The following is a 19,698-nucleotide window of genomic DNA, read 5'->3' as shown; positions in this document are numbered from 1 at the left end:
AGGCTCAGGGCCTTCTTAATACAATTTTAACAAGCTATCTGTCATGAACACCTTTCAGAACTGTACTCATTCGCCATTGACTGCAATTGACTACAAACAATGTATACCCCAAGCCCTAAGTCGCAGACCCACGCATTCTGTGGGTGAGAGGAGCGGGCAATAGGAGAATGCAGAAAACCAAGCTCTAAACTTGTCAGTCCATGAGAAAAGTGAATTTTGGACTCAGTTGATACAACACATGTTAGGGCTGAACCACTAATACTGTACACCTTACATTCCTTCTGTCTGCTACCACAACTCACACACAGGCATTGGACATCATTACATCATCACATATGCTAAAGGTCAGGAGGTGTAATTTCAGCTACCCACTTCTGATTGTGCACTGATAAGACATGGAATGGTCCACCGCACATACATGTATGTCCCTGGAAGTACCAATTGATGAGCTCAGTCCTACGGTCAGCTGCTCATTCTTCCTCTGGCTCTTCATAACTTTCCATATCACCATTTGCAAGCACATGTACTGCTGCCTAACCCTCATCAGCTAGCAATGGTATCTGACATCTCAGGGCTAGATTGTGGAGCTTGCAGCAGGCAACGATGTTTTGGCAAACCTTGTGGGGCGAAAAGATTGCTCCTCCAGGTAGGTGCAGGCACCTGAATCTTGCCTTCAGGAGGCCGAAAGTACACTCTATTACATGCCTTGTCCTCCCGTGGGCCTCACTGAAACGGAGTTTCCCTTGAGTGGCTGGGTACCTCACAGGTGTCAACAGCCAAGGTATGTTTGGATAGCCATAGTCACCTGTGAACACAATGGTGTAACAAAATCAATTGAGGTACTGCAAGTGTGCAGATTGTGATGACAGGTCACATTACATTGAAACACATGACAATGCATCCTCACTAGCCAGGCCCTCTCTATGTGTAGTCGTGCTATCATGGTTTGGACATTGTTGTTCCGCATAATGTAGGAGTCATGCACTGATCCAGAAAACTTGGCAGTCACTTGGGAGATATACTGGTCTGCCAGACACACCATCTGCACGTTGATAGAGTGTTCCTGTTCCTATACACCTGTTCACTGACAGTGGGAGGGACCAGGGATACACCGGTGCCATCAATGGCCCCTACCATCTGAGGAATCAGTCCCATCTGATAAAAGTCACCCCTTCACATTGGTCATATCTGCTCTTTGGGGGAGCCTGATGTAGCTGTCCAGGTGTTGCAAGAAAGCACACATTACATCCCTCAAAACCAGACTGAACATGGGCTGAGACATCCCTGTTGTTAAGGCGACAGTATGTTGGAATGAGCCGGTGGCCAGGAAGTGTAGCACTGACAATACTTGAACGATGGAAGGTATGCAATAGGGATTGCGATTGCCTGGAATCAGATCTGGCTCCAACTGTCTACATAGATCCTGGATCGTCTGGTGATTCAGACCGTAGGTCTGTATGACATGCCTGTCCTCCATGGTTGTCAGGTGTGTGTAAAAGTGGACAGCACACTGGTGGGTCTCATTTCCCTCTTAACATGATATCTAATTTGAGAGGAGAAAATGTACAATAAGTCATGCAGTTGGCACATGTCAGCAGCACATGGAATACTTGCAGACACCTACACATATGTAGGGGATGCAGAGCAGTGCTGACATAAACATTACAGACCATAGGAATGCTCATAATGCACCGTCATTGCAGCACATTGGCTGGAATGTCAGTCAGATAAGACACATATGTATGTGAAAATGTGTGGGTGACTGTGCAGTCCTGCACTGATGACACATATGTAACTAAATGAACCTATATTTATCTGACGCCTATATACCTCAGAGTAGCTAAACAGAACTATCCACATATATACAGGCTTAACACATCATATTTTCATGATTGTCTCATTATGTAGCACAATCATGAAGTCACAACATTGGGTGACATAGATTTCTGGTCGATAAGGTTTCTGACACACTTATTTACGCGCATGCATTGACTACATGTGACCAAAATGGCAGATGCCTGACCTACTGTTCTGGACAGTTGGAAGTGACCTAAATCAGCCGGTGGAAGTCGTCATGGTGGTAGGCACTTGCAACTGCCATGCAACTTGTCATAGTTTAACATTGATGCCTATGGCGGACTGGGGCCAATGGCGATGACGGTCCTGTACGTGGTGGCCGTGACAGCCATTTTCTACAGTCTTGCTCATTTGCCTCCTGGCATTGTTGCTAGCAAGACTTCCTCTAAGTGAGCAGCTGTGTTCTGCCTCTGGGAGCCATCATGTCATGTCCTGCAGGTGATAGGGCGCCTGCCTTCACACAGGAAGAGCTGGAGAAGCTGGTGGAGGAGGTCCTACCCTCTATGGACAGCTATATGGGGAACCAGAGGAACAGGTGAGTCCAATGCCTTAGACATGTGTGATTGGTGTTGTGTTTGATGGTGAGTTGGCCATGTGTACTGTTTTGGGTGTAGATGCATGCATGTGGCATACCGTACAGGCGTGTGGGCAGGGAGAATGGGTATGTGTGGTCACTTGCTGTTACAGTTGCATTGTGTCAACTACTGTTGGTATGGTGCATGTATGTGTATATGACTTTCTCCTTTTATCTGTGTCATCCATGCAGGTAAAGGCCCATCAGAAGAAAGGGATCTGGTGTGCCATCACCATGCAAGTGCAGACCCTGGGGCCCACAGCCGACTTTGCACCCATTGTCACAAACCGTAGGAGGACCAGAGACACTGACCCGTGAAGACCGCGGAGGCCCAGTTGGAGATGTCCTCCCAAGGAGGCAGGGGTGCCTGTGGGAACTGACCCCCCTAATGGCCCGCATTCTGGCAGTGGCCTACCCTGAGGGGATGAGTGTTTGAGGGCAGCACAGCATTTACCTGGTACTTGGCTCTAGTTGTATGTTGTTTGCTGTCTCACTGTATCTTCTGGCGATGTAGTAGCTGACGAATGTTTCTGGACTAATGGTAATCAGCTGGTATCACCTTGCCAGTGTATAAGATGTGGAGCTGGCATCATGGTTTGCTAAGTGTAAGTTTTGGGATCATGTATCAAGACATCATTCTGACTGCATGTGGAGATGCCCTAATTTCAATGGCACATGTGTTGCATATCCTGTCATTCTTATGCATGTGAGCTGGTGTTTCACCATACCCTTTTACCTTTTCCCGGTCCATTCCTCTGCATATGTGCATCATTGGCTCTAAGGTGTCTGACCACTCCCATCTGTGCTGATCACATGTTGTAGCAACAGGTTGAGTCACGTATTTGGTACAGGATCCAAACATAACTTTTACCTGTACACGTCTGGACTCCATGTGAGGCTGCAATCTCATGTACAACAAAGATACGGCCAGTCTAGGCCAGCACATATCTGTGTTTGTCATTGTAACCCCATTGTCCGTTCATCTCCATTCAATTGGGGTATGTGAAGTAAGCAAGGAAGGGACAGTCTACTTTTGGGGTCTGAATTCTGGATTTTAAATCTTAATGATTTTCCATGTCATTGACATGTAGGGATTTCATCTCTGTCCCAATGGCTGAGTTAAAGAGAAGGTAAGTGCCTTTGCAGAGCCAGACTTATACAATATGCGATGTCACTGGTATGTGTGCAAATGCCCTACCAATTCCTTTGTAACATTGGTAATATGATACCTACATCATGGCTCAATGGTTTATTGGGGGCACACCATGTGGAGTAGGACAATCCATGCTACCCTTGGACTAGCTGATGTGTCCACTCAGGTGAGGATTCGGTATTGCATCACTTATGTATTAATGAAGTGATGGTCTTGTTGTACCACTATGTTGAAAGCGGGTACACATTGTAAGGGAACATGTTTTTAATGCACTGGCAGTCGTGTAGGACCATGTGTAAATCATATGTACATGTCATTTCCGTGTCACATTTATGTAGTCTTGAGTTAGGTATAGGTAATCACATGTCAGGTATGGTGCAAGTGTTTTTGGTGTACTCATGTTGTCAAATCCTGGAACTATAACTGCATGTCAGGTGGAATGGTAGGTGGCCTATGATGTCTATGGTGGCTTCCTGTAGTATAGTTGTTGTGACACTGCACTCACTGATTGTCTATGGATGTGCAATGGGTGCAATGTAGGCCGTTTTGGCTGCATATGCACTAATGAAGTGATGTAGTGCATCTGTGTTTAGTGTGTGCAGATTTTTCTCTCTGATTGTATGAATGTTATGCTATGGCTGTTCTCCAGACATGTATGGTAAACATCAGTTGTCACCTGTATAGGAGTGCCACTTGCTTTGGCTTCATCAGTTCAGGTACCCATGTTGGCATATATGTATAGGGGGGTCAGCCAGCAATGTGATATATATGGCATGTGCAGCGTGGGATGTGAATTCGGTACTTTCAAGGGATATTAGTATTTGAGATAGACTGGTCAGGACTGGTCAGGACATGTATGATGTGTTGTGATCACATACCTGCTCTTCCAATAGGTGATAGGAGTATGGAGAGATGGTGTTTGACTTGGCATCCTTGGTGTGGTCTCCCCTAACTTTTTGCCCCTGCTTCCTAGGTTGTTGATGTGTCCTGGACTCTGTTCTTGCTGTTTTTGATACTCCAGGCACTTTACCACTGCTAACCAATGCTAAAGTGCAAGGGTTCTTATGTAAAATGTAGGTGTAATGGCTTTTCCATGATTTGCATATTTGATTTACTAGTAAGTCCCTAGTAAAGTGCACCAGAGGTGCCCAGGGCCTGTAGATCAAATGCTACTAGTGGGCCTGCAGCAAGAGCTGTGCCACTCACATTAGTAGCCCTGTAAACATGGCTCAGACCTGCCACTGCAGTGTCTGTGTTTGCAGTTGTAAACTGCCAATTCAACTTGGCAAGTGTACCCACTTGCCAGGCCTAAACCTTTCCTTTTTATACATGTAAGGCACCACTAAGGTTGGTCCTAGGTAGCCCCAGGGGCAGGATGCAGTGTTTTAACTTGTGTATGTTGTATTTTTGCGTTTTGGTCTTGTTTGATTTAGATATATATTACCTATTTATCTAAACTGGTGTGGTGTTCATTTTGTAGTGTTTTCACTGTATCACTGTGTCTTTGGTACAAATACTTTACACATTGCTTCTGAAGTTAAGCCTACCTGCCTGCCTGCTTGTGCCAAGCTACCAAGAGGGTGAGCGGGGGTTAACTGAGTGTGATTCTCCTTTACCCTGACTAGAGTGAGGGTCCTTGCTTGGACAGGAGCAACCAGACTGCCAACCAAAAATCCTATTTCTAAAAGATAGGATTTGGAATAAGATATATCTACTTCTGCAAGGGCATGAGTAGCATGCCGACATGGCTTTATAGGTGTGCAGATAGATTAGTCCAGTCGTGTTAAATTACTCAGAATATGATGTGGGGGGGAGGGATGACATGAAGGGGTGGATAGTAGTAACATGATGTGACTTGATTTGGGATATGTGTAATGCCAATGGGGTTAGCCTAACCTGATCATGTTCACCTGCAGTTGTGCATGTTTATATGTGTGTATGTAAGGAATGTGATAACCCTTTATCTCCCTCTCTGACTCTCTCACTCTCCCTCCCTCCATCTTACTCTACCCATATCAAGGAGACCAGATCCTCGGGGCTTGCGCATATTCCCAACATGCCCACCTCTTGGCAGCTCCAAACTCCACTAATTATATAGCACAGAGTTAAAGAATGGCCAAGTGGGGGAATAGGTTTTGGGTTGTGAACAGCGGGGAAAGAGACCTGTGGAAGCAAGAGTTAAACAACACAATTGCAAGATTAATCACTATGACTTTCAATAGGTTTTGTTTCAAATAAAACACTTATGCTGAAAACATGAATGGGCTAAGGCTTCACTATAACTAGGCCTCAAGAATCTAGGCACCTGGAAATCAAGAAAGGTTATGCAAGGTTTCCACATGAAAATTCCAGAATTAGCATATTATATTTTGAACAATAAACTCTCTCCAAAATACTCCTTAGAACAATCTCTGCATTGTAGCAAGAATCAAAGAGCACATGTTTTTTTCTCTACATGAATGAACTGTACCAGTACCATGAATAACATTTCTACGTCGCTCTCTGATTAAGAATTTCAAGACTTAGATGTTCAGGGAATATTATGCACTTTAATCAAAACTACTCATCTAAGTTTCAATGTCTAGAAATGATTGCGTAGTCCGCCGATCTGTATTTCAAAAGTTAAACACCAGGAAAAAATTGCGCACTCTGTTGCTGATTCGAACAGCTAGATTTTTATGCAATGAAATGATCGCGCACAATGCCGATCTATGACTCAAGATTTAAATGCAGAGAAAGAATCGTGGACACTTGTGCTGATTCAGAATTCACGATACAAATGTCATGAAATGATCACGCACTGCTGATCTGAATGCCACGAAGTAAATGCTTGGAAGGAATTGCGCACACTGGTGCCGATTCAGAATTCACGATACAAATGTCATGAAATGATCGCGCACACTGCCGATCTGAATGCCACGAAGTAAATGCTTGGAAGGAATCACGCACACTGTTGCAGATTCGGAATTCACAATGTAAATGCCATGAAATGATCGCGCGCACTGCCGATCTGAATGCCAAGAAGTAAATGCCTGGAAGGAATCGCGCACACTGTTGCTGATTCAGAATTCACAATATAAATGCCACAAAATGATCGCGCACACTGCTGATCTGAATGCCAAGAAGTAAATGCCTGGGAGGAATCGCTCACACTGTTCCAGATTCGGAATTCAAGATTCAAAGGCCATGAAATGATCACACATACTGCCGATCTGAATGCCAAAAAACAAATGCCTGGAAAGAATCGCGCACATTGTTGACGATTCGGAATTCACAATGCCAATGCCATGAAATGATTGCGCACACTGCCGATCTGAATGCCAAGAAATAAATGCCTGGAAAGAATCGCGCACACTATTGTCGATTCGCAATTCACAATTCCAATGCCATGAAATGATTGCGCACACTGCCGATCTGAATGCCAAGAAATAAATGCCTGGAAAGAATCGCGCACACTGTTGCCGATTCGGAATTCACAATGTAAATGCCATGAAAACAATTGCACATGCGATTTCAAGTTTAGGCCCAATACTCGAATGTCACTGGAAAACGGAGTCGGGGCCTAACCCGACCTCCACCTTATCACCCTGCTTGAAGATCACCAAATAAGCAAGTGCTGGCCTGGAAATGACTGGATAGGCCTCCGGGACAGGAGCCCTGGAAAATGCTGCTGCTCTGCACTGGGACCTCTGAATAGTGAGCAGGTGGAGATTGGCTGGCTCCCTTATATAGAGCCATGCCCCGCCCACAAGCCACACCCAACCATGCTGCAAGAAAGGCTTCTAGAAAGTCTTAGACTAAAGGACCACACCCTGTGGTCCTGCAAACAAGCCTTGCAAATGAACAATGAATTACAAACAGCATTAATGATTTTTCAAGGTGAAAGCTCTGTAATGCAAAAGGTTAACATACTGCATAGAAACACAATGCATGAAATATGCCTCTGCATAAGGACTGGGTTTTTGCATTTATGTCGCCTGTATAGCGCACGGTGTCCTGATGTTGACAACCCAATCCCACACCCTTCTTCCCCATCTCAGCCAGAGCACACAGACAAACATGCATCCACCTCAACAGACAAGGTTCCCAAAGTCAATCACAAGCACCACAAGCCCCATCAAGGCATGCACACAGACAACACCCACCTGCAGACACACCAACATCCACTACCTGCACAGACTCCCTCACCTCCACCTTCACATACACTACACCTGACACACAGCAGACATCACACCAACTTTCACAGATCCAGCCACAGCTCCAATTGTACCCACAGTCAACACAATAGCAGACCCTCAGACATCCACCCCAGATGCCACATCTGCAGCGACCACAATCACAGACACACCCACATGCAGCACATCCACCATACCTGCAGACACTCATCCATCCAGCATGGCATCTCCCAGCTCCTCCACCACCCCTCCTCCCAAAAACACAAACACCCACATGCACCCACTCAGCACACACAAGCATTCCTCGCACACACCTGCACCCACACACCGGCACCCAAAACGTCCACCAAGACACCTCCTAGAATCACTCCCTCTCCCTCCACTCCCAAACCCTTTTGCCATGACGGTCCCTGTGTGTCTAAAAAGTTTTTCCTTACTGAGTTGAACCTTTTCTCCACTCCTTTCCCACCCCGTGTGAACCCCAAGAGATCAGTTTCCCTTCCCAAGTCCAGCCCTACCACCTTCAAGTCCTCCCCTGCAACCTTGCAAGTTCCTATGCCCCTCCCCCACCAAGAAGTCGACCCAAACTGTAACCAGCCCTCCCCTAACCCACATCCGCAGCCTGCTTCATACTGTGTGTAAAGCACAGTTTCCAGCGCAATCGGAGGTGACCTTTCAAAGGTCAGTGCGCGATCTGCGGGACATTTGACCCTTACGGGGATCACCACAAGGGAACCCTGCTAGCATAGCTTGGACTGATTGTTTTAAGAGGAGGAGGACAAATAAGTTCAACCATTAGGGGTTTTCTATGTGGGAGCACGCTACCCTGATCCCAGCAAGCATAGGTTAACTTGAAATTGCCCAGACCTATCCCTGACACACAACACCACATTTTACTGAAACAGCAGAAATATCCTGGAGCTTCTTGGGAACCACTTTTATACACAAGAGTATAAAATAAGCAAGACCCTCATGATTTCAGCATTCACTGACCCAGTTGGCATCTCGCCTCTACCGATGATTGACTTGGATGAAAACAAGAGTTGTCTTCAACCGCTCAACCTTTGTTGTGGTACTTATGACGTCATTAAATGAGCATCTGCAATATCTCCTTCTCCCAAACAGTGTGTGGCCATAAGAGGCATCGCCCCTGTCCCAGACTCGAGGCCATTAACCCATCTGAACAGGGTAAGGATGTCTTAGAGAGCTCACATTTCCTTGCTGTGCCATAATGTGGCACGGCACAAGGTTTACAATACACACTGGATACTTCGAGGAAGTGTGTTTTTCGGAACATGCCCAGCTTTATCTAGATACGGATGCATGTTTCTACTTCAACACTTTTCAGAATCATATATGTTTGCAGCAGGTTGCAGTGTCTTTCACACATTGCATGTTCACTACCTAGTTCCCTTGTAGATGATGACATAGGTGGTCATTACGATCCTGGCGGTCAGAGACCGCCAGGGGTAATGTGGCGTCCGTACCGCCAACAGGCTGGCGGTACGGAGGCCCTTATTACGACTGCGGCGGTAGAGCCACGGTCGCACCGCCGGGGGCCGGTGTTTTCCCGCCGTTTTAGCCCCGGCGGTGATAATCCACCAGGGCAGCGCTGCAAGCAGCGCTGCCCTGGGGATTATGACCCCCCTACCGCCAACCTGTTTCTGGCGGTTTGCACTGCCAGGAAGAGGCTGGCGGTAAGGGGTGTCCTGGGGCCCCTGGGGGCCCCTGCACTGCCCATGCCACTGCCCATGCCACTGCCCATGCCACTGCATAGCAGACAGTGAAAAGCGCGACGGGTGCAACTGCACCCGTCGCACGGCCGCAACACCGCCGGCTCCATTAGGAGCCGGCTACCATGTTGCCGCCTCATTCCCGCTGGGCCGGTGGGCCCAGAGGGAATGTCATAATGGGGGCCGCGTGAGTGCGGCTGCACAGCGGTTACCGCCTGGCGGGCGGCGGTAGCCGCCCGCCAAGGTCATAATGACCCCCATAGTTTGTCATCCTGTTTTTTTAGTTGTAATCTATCCCTAATAGATTCTCGGATGATCATTGCCACTCAAGTAGGCCCAGAGTGTATTCCTTGTAGTTTGTCTCCACTGTATAATTAGTTTGGTGACTTTCTATGACAACATACATAGGGATCCACAGCCCTTATGAATACCCCAGACAAATACAGGCTTTTAGAGTGGGCAGAAACATGTTGGCTTTTTTGAAAATGAGAGGAGTCTTTACACTTATGCTTATCATCAATTCTTGTTTTTAATCATATCAGTGGACACCCCAATTAAAGGTAAATTACTGGTAGTCCACTAGGTATTTTAGTAACCTAGATTCCGTTATTATCCAGTAAGTAGTATCTAAGAACTCCCTCTGGTAGGCCCGAACCAAGAGGTTGAGTCCTACCAAGGTGAGGAGAGGTGGTCTATGATGACACTATTAGGTGTATGAGACCAAGGGGGTCATTCTGACTCCCGCCGGCCGCGGTAACCGCAGGGCCGGCGGGAGCCGCCAGAATACCGCTGCGCAGTCAGAAGACCGCCGCGGTTATTCTGGGTTTCCCACTGGGCTGGCGGGCGACCGCCAGAAGGCCGCCCGCCAGCCCAGCGGGAAACACCCTTCCACGAGGATGCCGGCTCCGAATGGAGCCGGCGGAGTGGAAGGGGTGCGACGGGTGCAGTTGCACCCGTCGCGATTTTCAGTGTCTGCATGGCAGACACTGAAAATCTTTTTGGGGCCCTGTTAGGGGGCCCCTGCAGTGCCCATGCCATGGGCACTGCAGGGGCCCCCAGGGGCCCCACGACACCCCATACCGCCATCCTGTTCCTGGCGGCCGAAACCGCCAGGAACAGGATGGCGGTATGGGGTTCGGAATCCCCATGGCGGCGCAGCAAGCTGCGCCGCCATTGAGGATTCCCCAGGGCAGCGGAAAACCGGCGGTACACCGCCGGTTTTCCGTTTCTGACCGCGGCTGTACCGCCGCGGTCAGAATGCCCATGGGGGCACCGCCAGCCTGTTGGCGGTGCTCCGGCGGTCCCCAACCCTGGCGGTCTCGGACCGCCAGGGTTGGAATGACCGCCCAAGTCTTTCAAAAAGGAGGAATCCCCGCTATTCCAGTTAATAGAAGAATGCTTGTGGAACTATTAGTGTGTTTCTTCCTAGGTTAAGCCTTAAGTGAGCGCACCCACTTTAACTTACTCCCCCCTCCACACCTTTATTATGTATCCATTTTGAAAGATCCCATCTGGAGTCAACCCACACAGATTGCATCGAAGATCCAGCTCCCACAAACACATCTAGCTTCTGTTTCCCACAGAAAACATCTGGAATACATTCCATGGGAAACAGCACTAATAACACAGTCAATGCAATGATATGCATGGACCACGCTGCCGTTACCACGCATATGCATTGAGTACTCATGCGTTTACCACGCATATGCGTGGTAATGGTGGAGAGAGCAGTCGGGCGGAAGAAAACAAGCAGGAAGGAGCGGCAACCAGAGGAGAGAGGTACGGTGGGCCTGGGTTGGGGAGGGAGGGTTGTGGTAGTTTTTAGGACAGGGTGGGGGTCAGGGTGGGTTTTAGGACAGGGCAGGGTAGGTTTTAGGGTTTAGGTTGGGGTCAGGGTAGTTTTTAGGATGGGGTGGGGTAGGTTTTAGGACAGGGTATGTTTTAGGGTTTAGAGCGGGGTCCGGTAGTTTTTAGGACAGAGCGGGGTAGGTTTTAGAAAAGGCCACAGCAGGTTTTAGGGTGGTGCGGGGAGTCTTGGTAGTTTTTCGGACAGGACAGTGTAGTTTTTAGGGCTTAGGCCAAGGGTTCGGGTAGGTTTTAGGACAGGCCGGGGTAGGTTTTAGGACAGGGTAGGTTTTAGGGTTAAGGGCGGGTGGTCAGGGTAGTATTTAGGAAAGCGCAGGGGTGGTTTTAGGACATGAGTAGGGTAGCTTTTAGGGTGAAGGCGGGGTCGGGTAGTTTTTTGGAAAGGGTGGGGTAGTTTTTAGGACAGGGGAAGGGTAGATTTTAGGGTTTAGGGTGAAGGCTGGGGTCAGGGTAGTTTTTAGGACAGGGTAGGTTTTAGGGTTTAGGGCAGGGGTAGTTTTTAGGACAGTGCAGTAGGTTTTAGGACATGAGTAAGGTAGGTTTTAGGGTGAAGGCGGGGTCAGGGTACTTTTTAGGACAAGGTGGGGTAGGTTTTAAGACAGGAGACTGGTAGGGTTTAGGGTGAAGGTGGGAGTCAGGGTAGTTTGTAGGACAGTGTGGGGTAGGTTTTAGGATTCAGGGTGGGGTTGGTGACGGGGGTACTTTTTAGGACAGGGTGGGGTACATTTTAGGACAGGAGTAGGGTAGGTTTTAGGCTGAAGGCGTCAGGGTAGTTTTTAGGACAGGGTGGGGTTGGTTTTAGGACAGGGTAGGTTTTAGGGTTAGAGCGGGGGTCAGGAGGTTTTAGCAGAGAGTGAGGTAGGATTTAGGACAGTGGAAGGTTTTAGGGCGGGGGTCGGGTAGTTTTTAGGACAGGCTGGGGTAGGTTTTAGGACAGTCTAGGTTTTAGGGTCTAGGGCGGGGGATCAGGGTAGGTTTTAGGACAGGGCGGGGTAGGTTTTAGGACATGAGCAGGGTAGGTTTTAGGGTGAAGGCAGGGTCGGGTAGTTTTTAGGACAGGGTGGGTTAGGTCTTAGGTCAGGGGATGGGTAGGTTTTAGGGTTTAGGGTGAAGGCAGGGGTCGGGGTAGTTTTTAGGACAGTGTGGGATAGGTTTTAGGATTCAGGGTGGGGCAGGTGGCGGGGTAGTTTTTAGGACAGGGTGGGGTTCGTTTTAGGACAGGAGTAGGGTAGGTTTTAGGCTGAAGGCGGGGTCAGGGTAGTTTTTAGGACAGGACGGGGTAGGTTTTAGGACAGGCGTAGGGTAGGTTTTAGGCTGAAGGCGGGGGTCAGGTTAGTTTTTAGGACAGGGTGGGGTTGGTTTTAGGACAGGGTAGGTTTTAGGGTTTAGAGCAGGGTCAGGTAGTTTTTAGGAGTGAGTGAGGTAGGTTTTAGGACAGTAGAAGGGTAGGTTTTAGGGTTTAGGGCGGGGCGGTGGGATGGGGTAGGTTTTAGGATTGAAGAGGGGGACTGGGTCGTTTTAGGACAGGGTGGGGTAGTTTTTAGGACCGGGTCGGTTTTAGGGTTTAGAGCAAGGGTCAGGTAATTTTTTGGACAGAACAGGGTAGGTTTTAGGGCAGGGTAGGTTTTAGAGTGAAGGCAGTGGTCAGGGAAGTTTTTAGGACAGGGTGGAGTAGGTTTTAGGACAGGGTAGGTTTTAGGGTATAGAGTGGAGTTGGCTAGTTTTTAGGACAGAGCGGGGTAGGTTTTAGGACAGGGCAGGGAAGGTTTTAGAGCAGGGAGTCGGGGTAGATTTTAGGACAGGACAGTGTAGTTTTTAGGGTTAAGTTCAGGGGGTCGGGTAGTTTTTAGGACAACGCGGAGTAGGTTTTAGGCCAAGAGTAGGGTAGGTTTTCGGGTGAGGTCGGGGTAGTTTTTAGGACAGGGCGCGGTAGGTTTTAGGACAGGGTAGGTTTTAGGGTTTAGAGCAGGGGTTGGGTAGTTTTTAGGATGGAGTGGGGTAGGTTTAGGGCATGGCAGGTTGTTGGGTTTAGGGTGGGGCGGGGTTAGGGTAGTTTTTTGGACTGGACAGTGTAGGTTTTAGGGTTCAGGGAAAGGGGTCGGGTAGTTTTAGGACAGCGTGGGCTAGGTTTTGGGACAGGGCAAGGTAGCTTTTAGGGTTTAGGGCGAAGGCAGGGGATTGGGGTCGTTTTTAGGGCAGGGGAGGTTTTAAAATTCAGGATGGGAGCTTGGGTAGTTTTTAGGAAAGGGTGGGGTAGTTTTCAGGACAGGGTAGGTTTTAGGGCTTAGGGCGGGGGTGGGTAGTTTTTAGGACATGGCTGGGAGGTTTTAGGACTGGATAGCTTTTAAGGTTTTGGGTGGGGGAGGTGTAGTTTTTAGGGCAGTTTCAGGTTTAGGGCAGAGGGTCAGGTAGCTTTTAGGACAGGGTGGGGTAGGTTTTAAGACAGGGAAGATTTTATGGTTTAGGGTAGGGGGTCAGGTACTTTTTAGGACAGGGTGGGGTAGGTTTTAGGTTTCGGGATAAGGGTGGGAGTAGTTTTAGGGCATGGCAGGGCAGGGAAGGGTAGTTTTTTGGCCAGGGTGGGTTTTATGGGTTAGGGCAGGGGTCGGGGTAGTTTTTAGGACAGGTGGGGTAATTTTTAGGCCAGGGTAGGTTTTAGAGTTTAGGGCAGGGTAGGGGGGGGCGGGTCGTTTTTTAGAAAGGTTGGGACAGGTTTTAGGACAGGGCCGGGTAAGCTGGGGGGGTTAGGGCTCTGGGCAGGGGTGGGAAACAGCAGTTTTAAGGGCTTGGGCAGGTGGAGTATGATGTCAGGTTTAGGGGGCAGGGCGGGGGAGAATTTACCATGGATGTTACTTTACCAAACATGCTTTTACAACTAAATTTGTGGTAAAGGCATGCATGGTAAAGACGTGGTCGTTGTAAAGACCGCGTTGTAAAGGCATGCGTTGTAAATGAATTTGTTGTTCCAAAATACATCCCATTCCACACAGATCATACAGGATGCCCCTTCTACTTAAAGTTCCCCGATACAAAAAACACATTGGCAGTCTACATCACACAAATAACACCTCTTTGCCACCCCACAAAGATAAAATATGGTGCACATTCCACAGACAAATCTTGAGGCCAGGTCACATTGGTTGCACCTAGATTCCATTCCAAAAAGATTATCTGGTGACCTTATTAAACAGATAATGAGCGGTGTCCTTTCCATGCAGATCACAGCTGGAGTACTTACATTTCTGTACCCATGGAATGTTCCAATAAATGGAAGAGGCCTCGGTCCAGGTATCCCCAGTTTCCTAAATATTCCATGTGTCCAGGTTCCATAGCTGTGGAGGAAAAGAAAAACATTTTGAGAATCAAAAAGCTACAGCAATTATCATTTCAGCCTAAACAAGGCCCTCAGGTGGTCAGTGAAGTTGCTTAGTTTCTTCCTTGCTTAGTATGTGGATTGTTTTTACGCATGCTACCCAAGGGCGGGTGCCTGGGTGAGCATTGGTGCTTTGCAATGCCATTTTTCACAAGATTCCTATTTTCAATAGCTGTTTCTGAGTATAATTGATTTCACACCCTTTCAGCTAAGAATTTCTAGTTATTTGCAAGGCAAACATGCGCATGAGGTGTGAACTTGCGTACAAAAGCCTCGCCGTGCGCAAGGGCCCATGTGGATCCATCCAGTTTCTGTACAGCATGGTAAATGTCCGTATTGGAATACAGGGCACGCATCCAGTTTTACAGTTCCTTTGAGAAACAAGTTATTTACTTTGACTAGGCGTAGGTAAGACAGAAAATGACTCTAGCTATGGGTAAGCAAACAGTCAGGGTCGAAGGAAAAGTATGCTTGTTTAATAAACAGTATATAAAGGCCTATTTATGACCTTCAAAATGTGGGTGCTATATTTGACCGCTGAAAGTGGAAAACTATGCAGAAACGTTTTTCGCATTTCTGTTAATTTTGCACTTTTAACACTATTTGTGGTTGAAGTCACATAACTACTAATTAGTAGTGTTAGCACAAAGTGTCCGATAAACTCCATATAACATTCAATATAACTATTTTTCTCATTGAGCCACGTTTGTTGAACACAAGTCTCTTCACTTGTAAATTGTTCAAATGCACAAAACGGCTGCAGTTCAAAAGCTGGTAGGTGCTTGCTCTCCTGTTTCCTTTCAGTTTTTCCACTTGAACTAGCACACTTGAAAACTGATGTCCAAAAGAAAAGCTCATGACTGCAGCTTTTCGAACGTCATGAAAGGCGGTCATCTGGTAACCATAGTCATGAAGGAACTACTCGTACCAGAGTGTGAGAAAAAAATACACTGATTTCTGCAATAGCCGTACAACAGAATACACGGTTCGTTTTTTTAAAAGAAGATAATGTTTACAAGAATGTTGCTTGTATGTCTCAGAAACCTGTTGCAGGTGTGCCTGGGGCAACTCTGTGAAACAAATGCCATTATCCAGCAGTCTTGCCCCTCATTTAATCAACCACAGCGGGAGGATAAATGCATAATGCAAACCAGGGGCGGTGGTGTGAGTGTATAGGACGGAACAATAAGTTCCTGATTTTAAACCCCGAAGAAAAATATCTCAAAATGAAACAGCACAAGGATAGAGCTCTTGGAATAATTGTGCGCACTTTAGAAGCCGGGGCATACGAAATATTAGCTGTGCTTTTGTTCCTGGTTACTAATTCCGAGATATTTCCTGACAGTCTTTAAAGATTTGTCCCACGCAGCTCTGGTTACTGGAGGTGGCCGCGCCTTACTTTCACTGCCTAACCCAGCATAGCAGCAATAACATGGCACGTGACAACTCAGGATGTTTTATAACATCAAGAAATATTAAGATATATCAATAAACAAATGAAATGGTTAACCAAAAGGGCATCCCGGGGCTAAAATGAAGTAAAGCAGAGGCAGCCATAATTTAAACCGAGATTATCCGAGTTACTACCCAGATTTTCCCGGTTTGCGCTGCCTGGGATCACTGCGGATCTTCTAAAAATAGATCCAGTATTTGAAAGCCAGACAGCCTGATGACCAAACATTTTTTACTGGCGCGGTTTCAAGACTGGGTGGTAAATTCAAACAGAGCTTGGTGCAAACACCTTTTACCACGTTAGTATGAAACAGAATTCTGAATGTGGTACAGGTCCGGTTCTAGAGGGTAGGCCTGGTGGGCCAGGCCCTCCTAAATAGCTCTTTGACCCAGCCAATGCCCATTTATAAGTAGAAAATAAAATAAGAATTTCTTATTTTTCCTAAGAACAAATAACACGGGACAACAGCCTCACTATTAAGGGCTAAATGTGCAGCTTTCATGTAAAATGCCAGTGACTAGGGCTACCTTAAGTGCCTGGAGGCAGAAGTGAAATCACCGGGAATGACTGCTATTACTGTGCAAGTGTAAATGGAAGAAGTTGAGACCCCCAGATGGAGATCACAAGCTCCCGTGACACAGAAATTAAAAGATAAAAACAGTGTGAAAGACTTTGCCGTTCAAGAAAAATAAGTGAAAATGTATATACAAGCAGGATATATATCTTAGTAGTGGTTGGTTTTATTTTCTTTCTGCTATGACGCTATTGCTAATTTATCGCCAGGCCTCTAGAATTATGTGGCTGGGGAAAATCAAATTCTGCTGCAGGATTGATTAAATTATGTGACAATTAAAGGCAAATTACACTGCATAATGGGCACATTTTGTGACAGTATCACTTTTTTATTTTCATATTTTTATACTTTAACACTGCTTTGGCAAAGGTTACACTTCGTTATTACCAATTTAATACCACAATACAGAAATAAAAAACTAAAAGGTGATTAGTTACCCTTTGCGAAGAACCTTCCACTATGCTGTTACTGAACTTTTAGGAACTTTTTGTACAGATTGAGCAACAAACAATTTTTTGATACAATCTGCAAAGTATGCAGCAGAATATGGTAGTTCATGTGAAAAATGTGACAAATTCATAATTATGCAGAATACTGCAGAAATGTATAATTGCAGTGAGCCTGCTTAAGGCACTATAATAAGAGAAAAACACTGACAATAGCAACGTTTTGACTCTTCATAAGTAAAAAAGCTTGTCAAGTTTCACTAATGCAGTGCAGGTAGAGAATGTGAAGAAGCAATAAAAATGTCTTTTATACCAAGAAAAGCACTGGCAACACTTTTATGGTAGCACTGGCAACATGCTGCTGTCCTGCCTACTCTCAATCTCCTGAGGTGCTCGCAGAAGGCAGTGCCCTCTAATTTAAATAGAAAGAACTTGAATAACATACACCACACTTTGAGGCACCAGTGACTGTGCATTTATTCTTTCCCAACAAGTTCTCTGATTTTGTCACATGCAGAGACAGAAATGGATTACGAGGCCCACTGTAATTAGCGACGATTGTGTAGCCACAGCTTTTTATGTGTAGATATAGATTTGTCATATTTGCCACATATTCCATCATCTGCTGCATAACTTACAGACTGTTAGACCTGGCATCCTTGGCTTGGTCTCCCCTGTCTTTTTTGCCTCTGCATCCTATGCTTTGACTTTGGGCTGGGCTCTTGTTTTGCTGTTTTTTGCTAAAGTGCAAGTGCTTCTGTGTAAATTATATGTGTGATTGTTTTTTCCATGATTGGCATATATGATTTACTAGCAGGCCCCTAGTAAGGTGCACTAGAGATGCCCAGGGCCTGTAAATCAAATGGTACTAGTGGGCCTGTAGCACTTGCTGTGCCACCCACATCAGTAGTCCTGTAAACATGGCTCAGACCTGTCACTACAGTGTCTGTGTGTGCAGTTGTAAACTGCACATTCAACTTGGCAAGTGTACCCATTTGTCAGGCCCAAACCTTCACTTTTCATACATGTACGGCACCCCTAAGGTAGGCCCAATGTAGCCCTCTGAGCAGGGTGCAGGGTATGTTAAAGGTGGGACACGTACTGATGTGTTTTACATGTCCTGACAGTGAAATACTGCCAAATTTGTTTTTCACAGTTGCAAGGCCTATCTCTCTACTAGGTTAACATGGGGGCTGCCTTTAAATAGCCTTAAGGTGCAGTTTCCCTTTGAGAGCAGATAGAGACCTGAAGTTTGGGGTCTCAGAAATCACAATTTAAAAATGCATCTTTTGGTAAAGTTGGTTTTTAAAATGCTACTTTTCGAAAGTGGGCCTGTTTCTTGCTTAAACCATTCTGTGATTCTGGCTGCTTGTTTATTCCCTGTCTGGATCAGACTGATAGTTGGGCTGTATTTGAATCCCCCCCAGACCGTGACACAAAGGGAGCCGGGGTGTAGCCTGCATATCCTGATGAGCTATCTGAGGTTGAGTGGAGGGAGGAGTGGTCACTTACACCTGAATGGGCTGTGCCTGCCCTCACACAATGCAGTCTTCAACCCCCTGGTGTGTGTCTGGGGCAAGACCTGGGAAAGGCAGGATCTTGTGAACAACAGATACTTTCCTTTAAAGTTTGCCTACTTCAAGGCAGAAAGGGGTATAAGTAGTGGACCCAAACCCCCAGATTTTCAGATTACTTCTGGAACCAAGAGAAATTTCTGGCAAAGAGAAGAGCTGAAGGTGGAGTATTTCCCCTGTGCCTGTGCTTTGCTGGGTTGGCCCGCACTTGCTGCTTCTGCCTGAAAGAGGACAAAGATCGGACTTTGTGGTATATACCTGCTTGTGAAGAGTCTCCAAAGGCTTGAACTGAGCTTGCCTCCTGTTTTAAGTCTCAGGGCCATCAAACACTTCCTCTGCCAGCACCTGGACTCTCTGCTGTGTCTCCTTCCCTGCCAAGTGGTGCCCTATCCAGTCCCTGGGCCCTCGAGAGGTGAAGTTGGCAGAACAAGGACTGAAATCCACGCAGAGAACACCCTGCAGGGAAATTTTGACGCACCACCTGAAACGTGGCTGAAAAACGACACACCACCCGCTTCGTGGCTCTAATCGATGCTTCACCTGCATCGTGGCTGGGGGATCGCCACATCGCAGCGGAAGAAACTACGCAAACCGCACGCAACTCTGTTTTCCCACACCGTGTGGTTGGATTTCTCACACTTCATCGCTGGGCATCAAAAATCAACGCAAGCCTGTGCGGATCCGAGGTGACCGTCCAGAAATCAACGCATTGCTCTCTTGCAGGAGAGAAAAATGACACATAGCCAACCTGACTGGAGAAGAAACAACGCACGGGCTCACTTGCAAGTAAAGAATCAACGCATCGCTGACTTTTCTGACGCACGCAGGCCATTGCAGCTTTTTTTTGGACGCAAACCAGGTACTTTGTGTAAAATCAACATTTCCATTATATCCTATAGAGTAAGACTCTTATTCTTTTA

At 46.9% G+C, this 19,698-nt stretch overlaps 1 protein-coding gene across 1 annotated transcript in view; it reads right to left on the bottom strand.

The window, feature by feature from the left end:
• The window catches only part of LOC138261213 (cytochrome P450 3A21-like), a 223,842-nt gene that overhangs the window by 171,660 nt on the left and 32,484 nt on the right, over positions 1 to 19,698 (bottom strand). The window contains exon 2 of the mRNA XM_069209966.1: positions 14,597 to 14,690. Coding sequence (XP_069066067.1) covers positions 14,597 to 14,690 — 94 coding nt within the window. The remainder of the gene's footprint in view (positions 1 to 14,596; positions 14,691 to 19,698) is intronic.

The sequence above is a fragment of the Pleurodeles waltl genome, chromosome 10 (genome assembly GCF_031143425.1).
Source record: "Pleurodeles waltl isolate 20211129_DDA chromosome 10, aPleWal1.hap1.20221129, whole genome shotgun sequence".
NCBI classification, from domain to species: domain Eukaryota; kingdom Metazoa; phylum Chordata; class Amphibia; order Caudata; family Salamandridae; genus Pleurodeles; species Pleurodeles waltl.
Note: the sequence above shows the minus strand (reverse complement) of the source record. Positions and strands in the feature narration are given on the sequence as shown.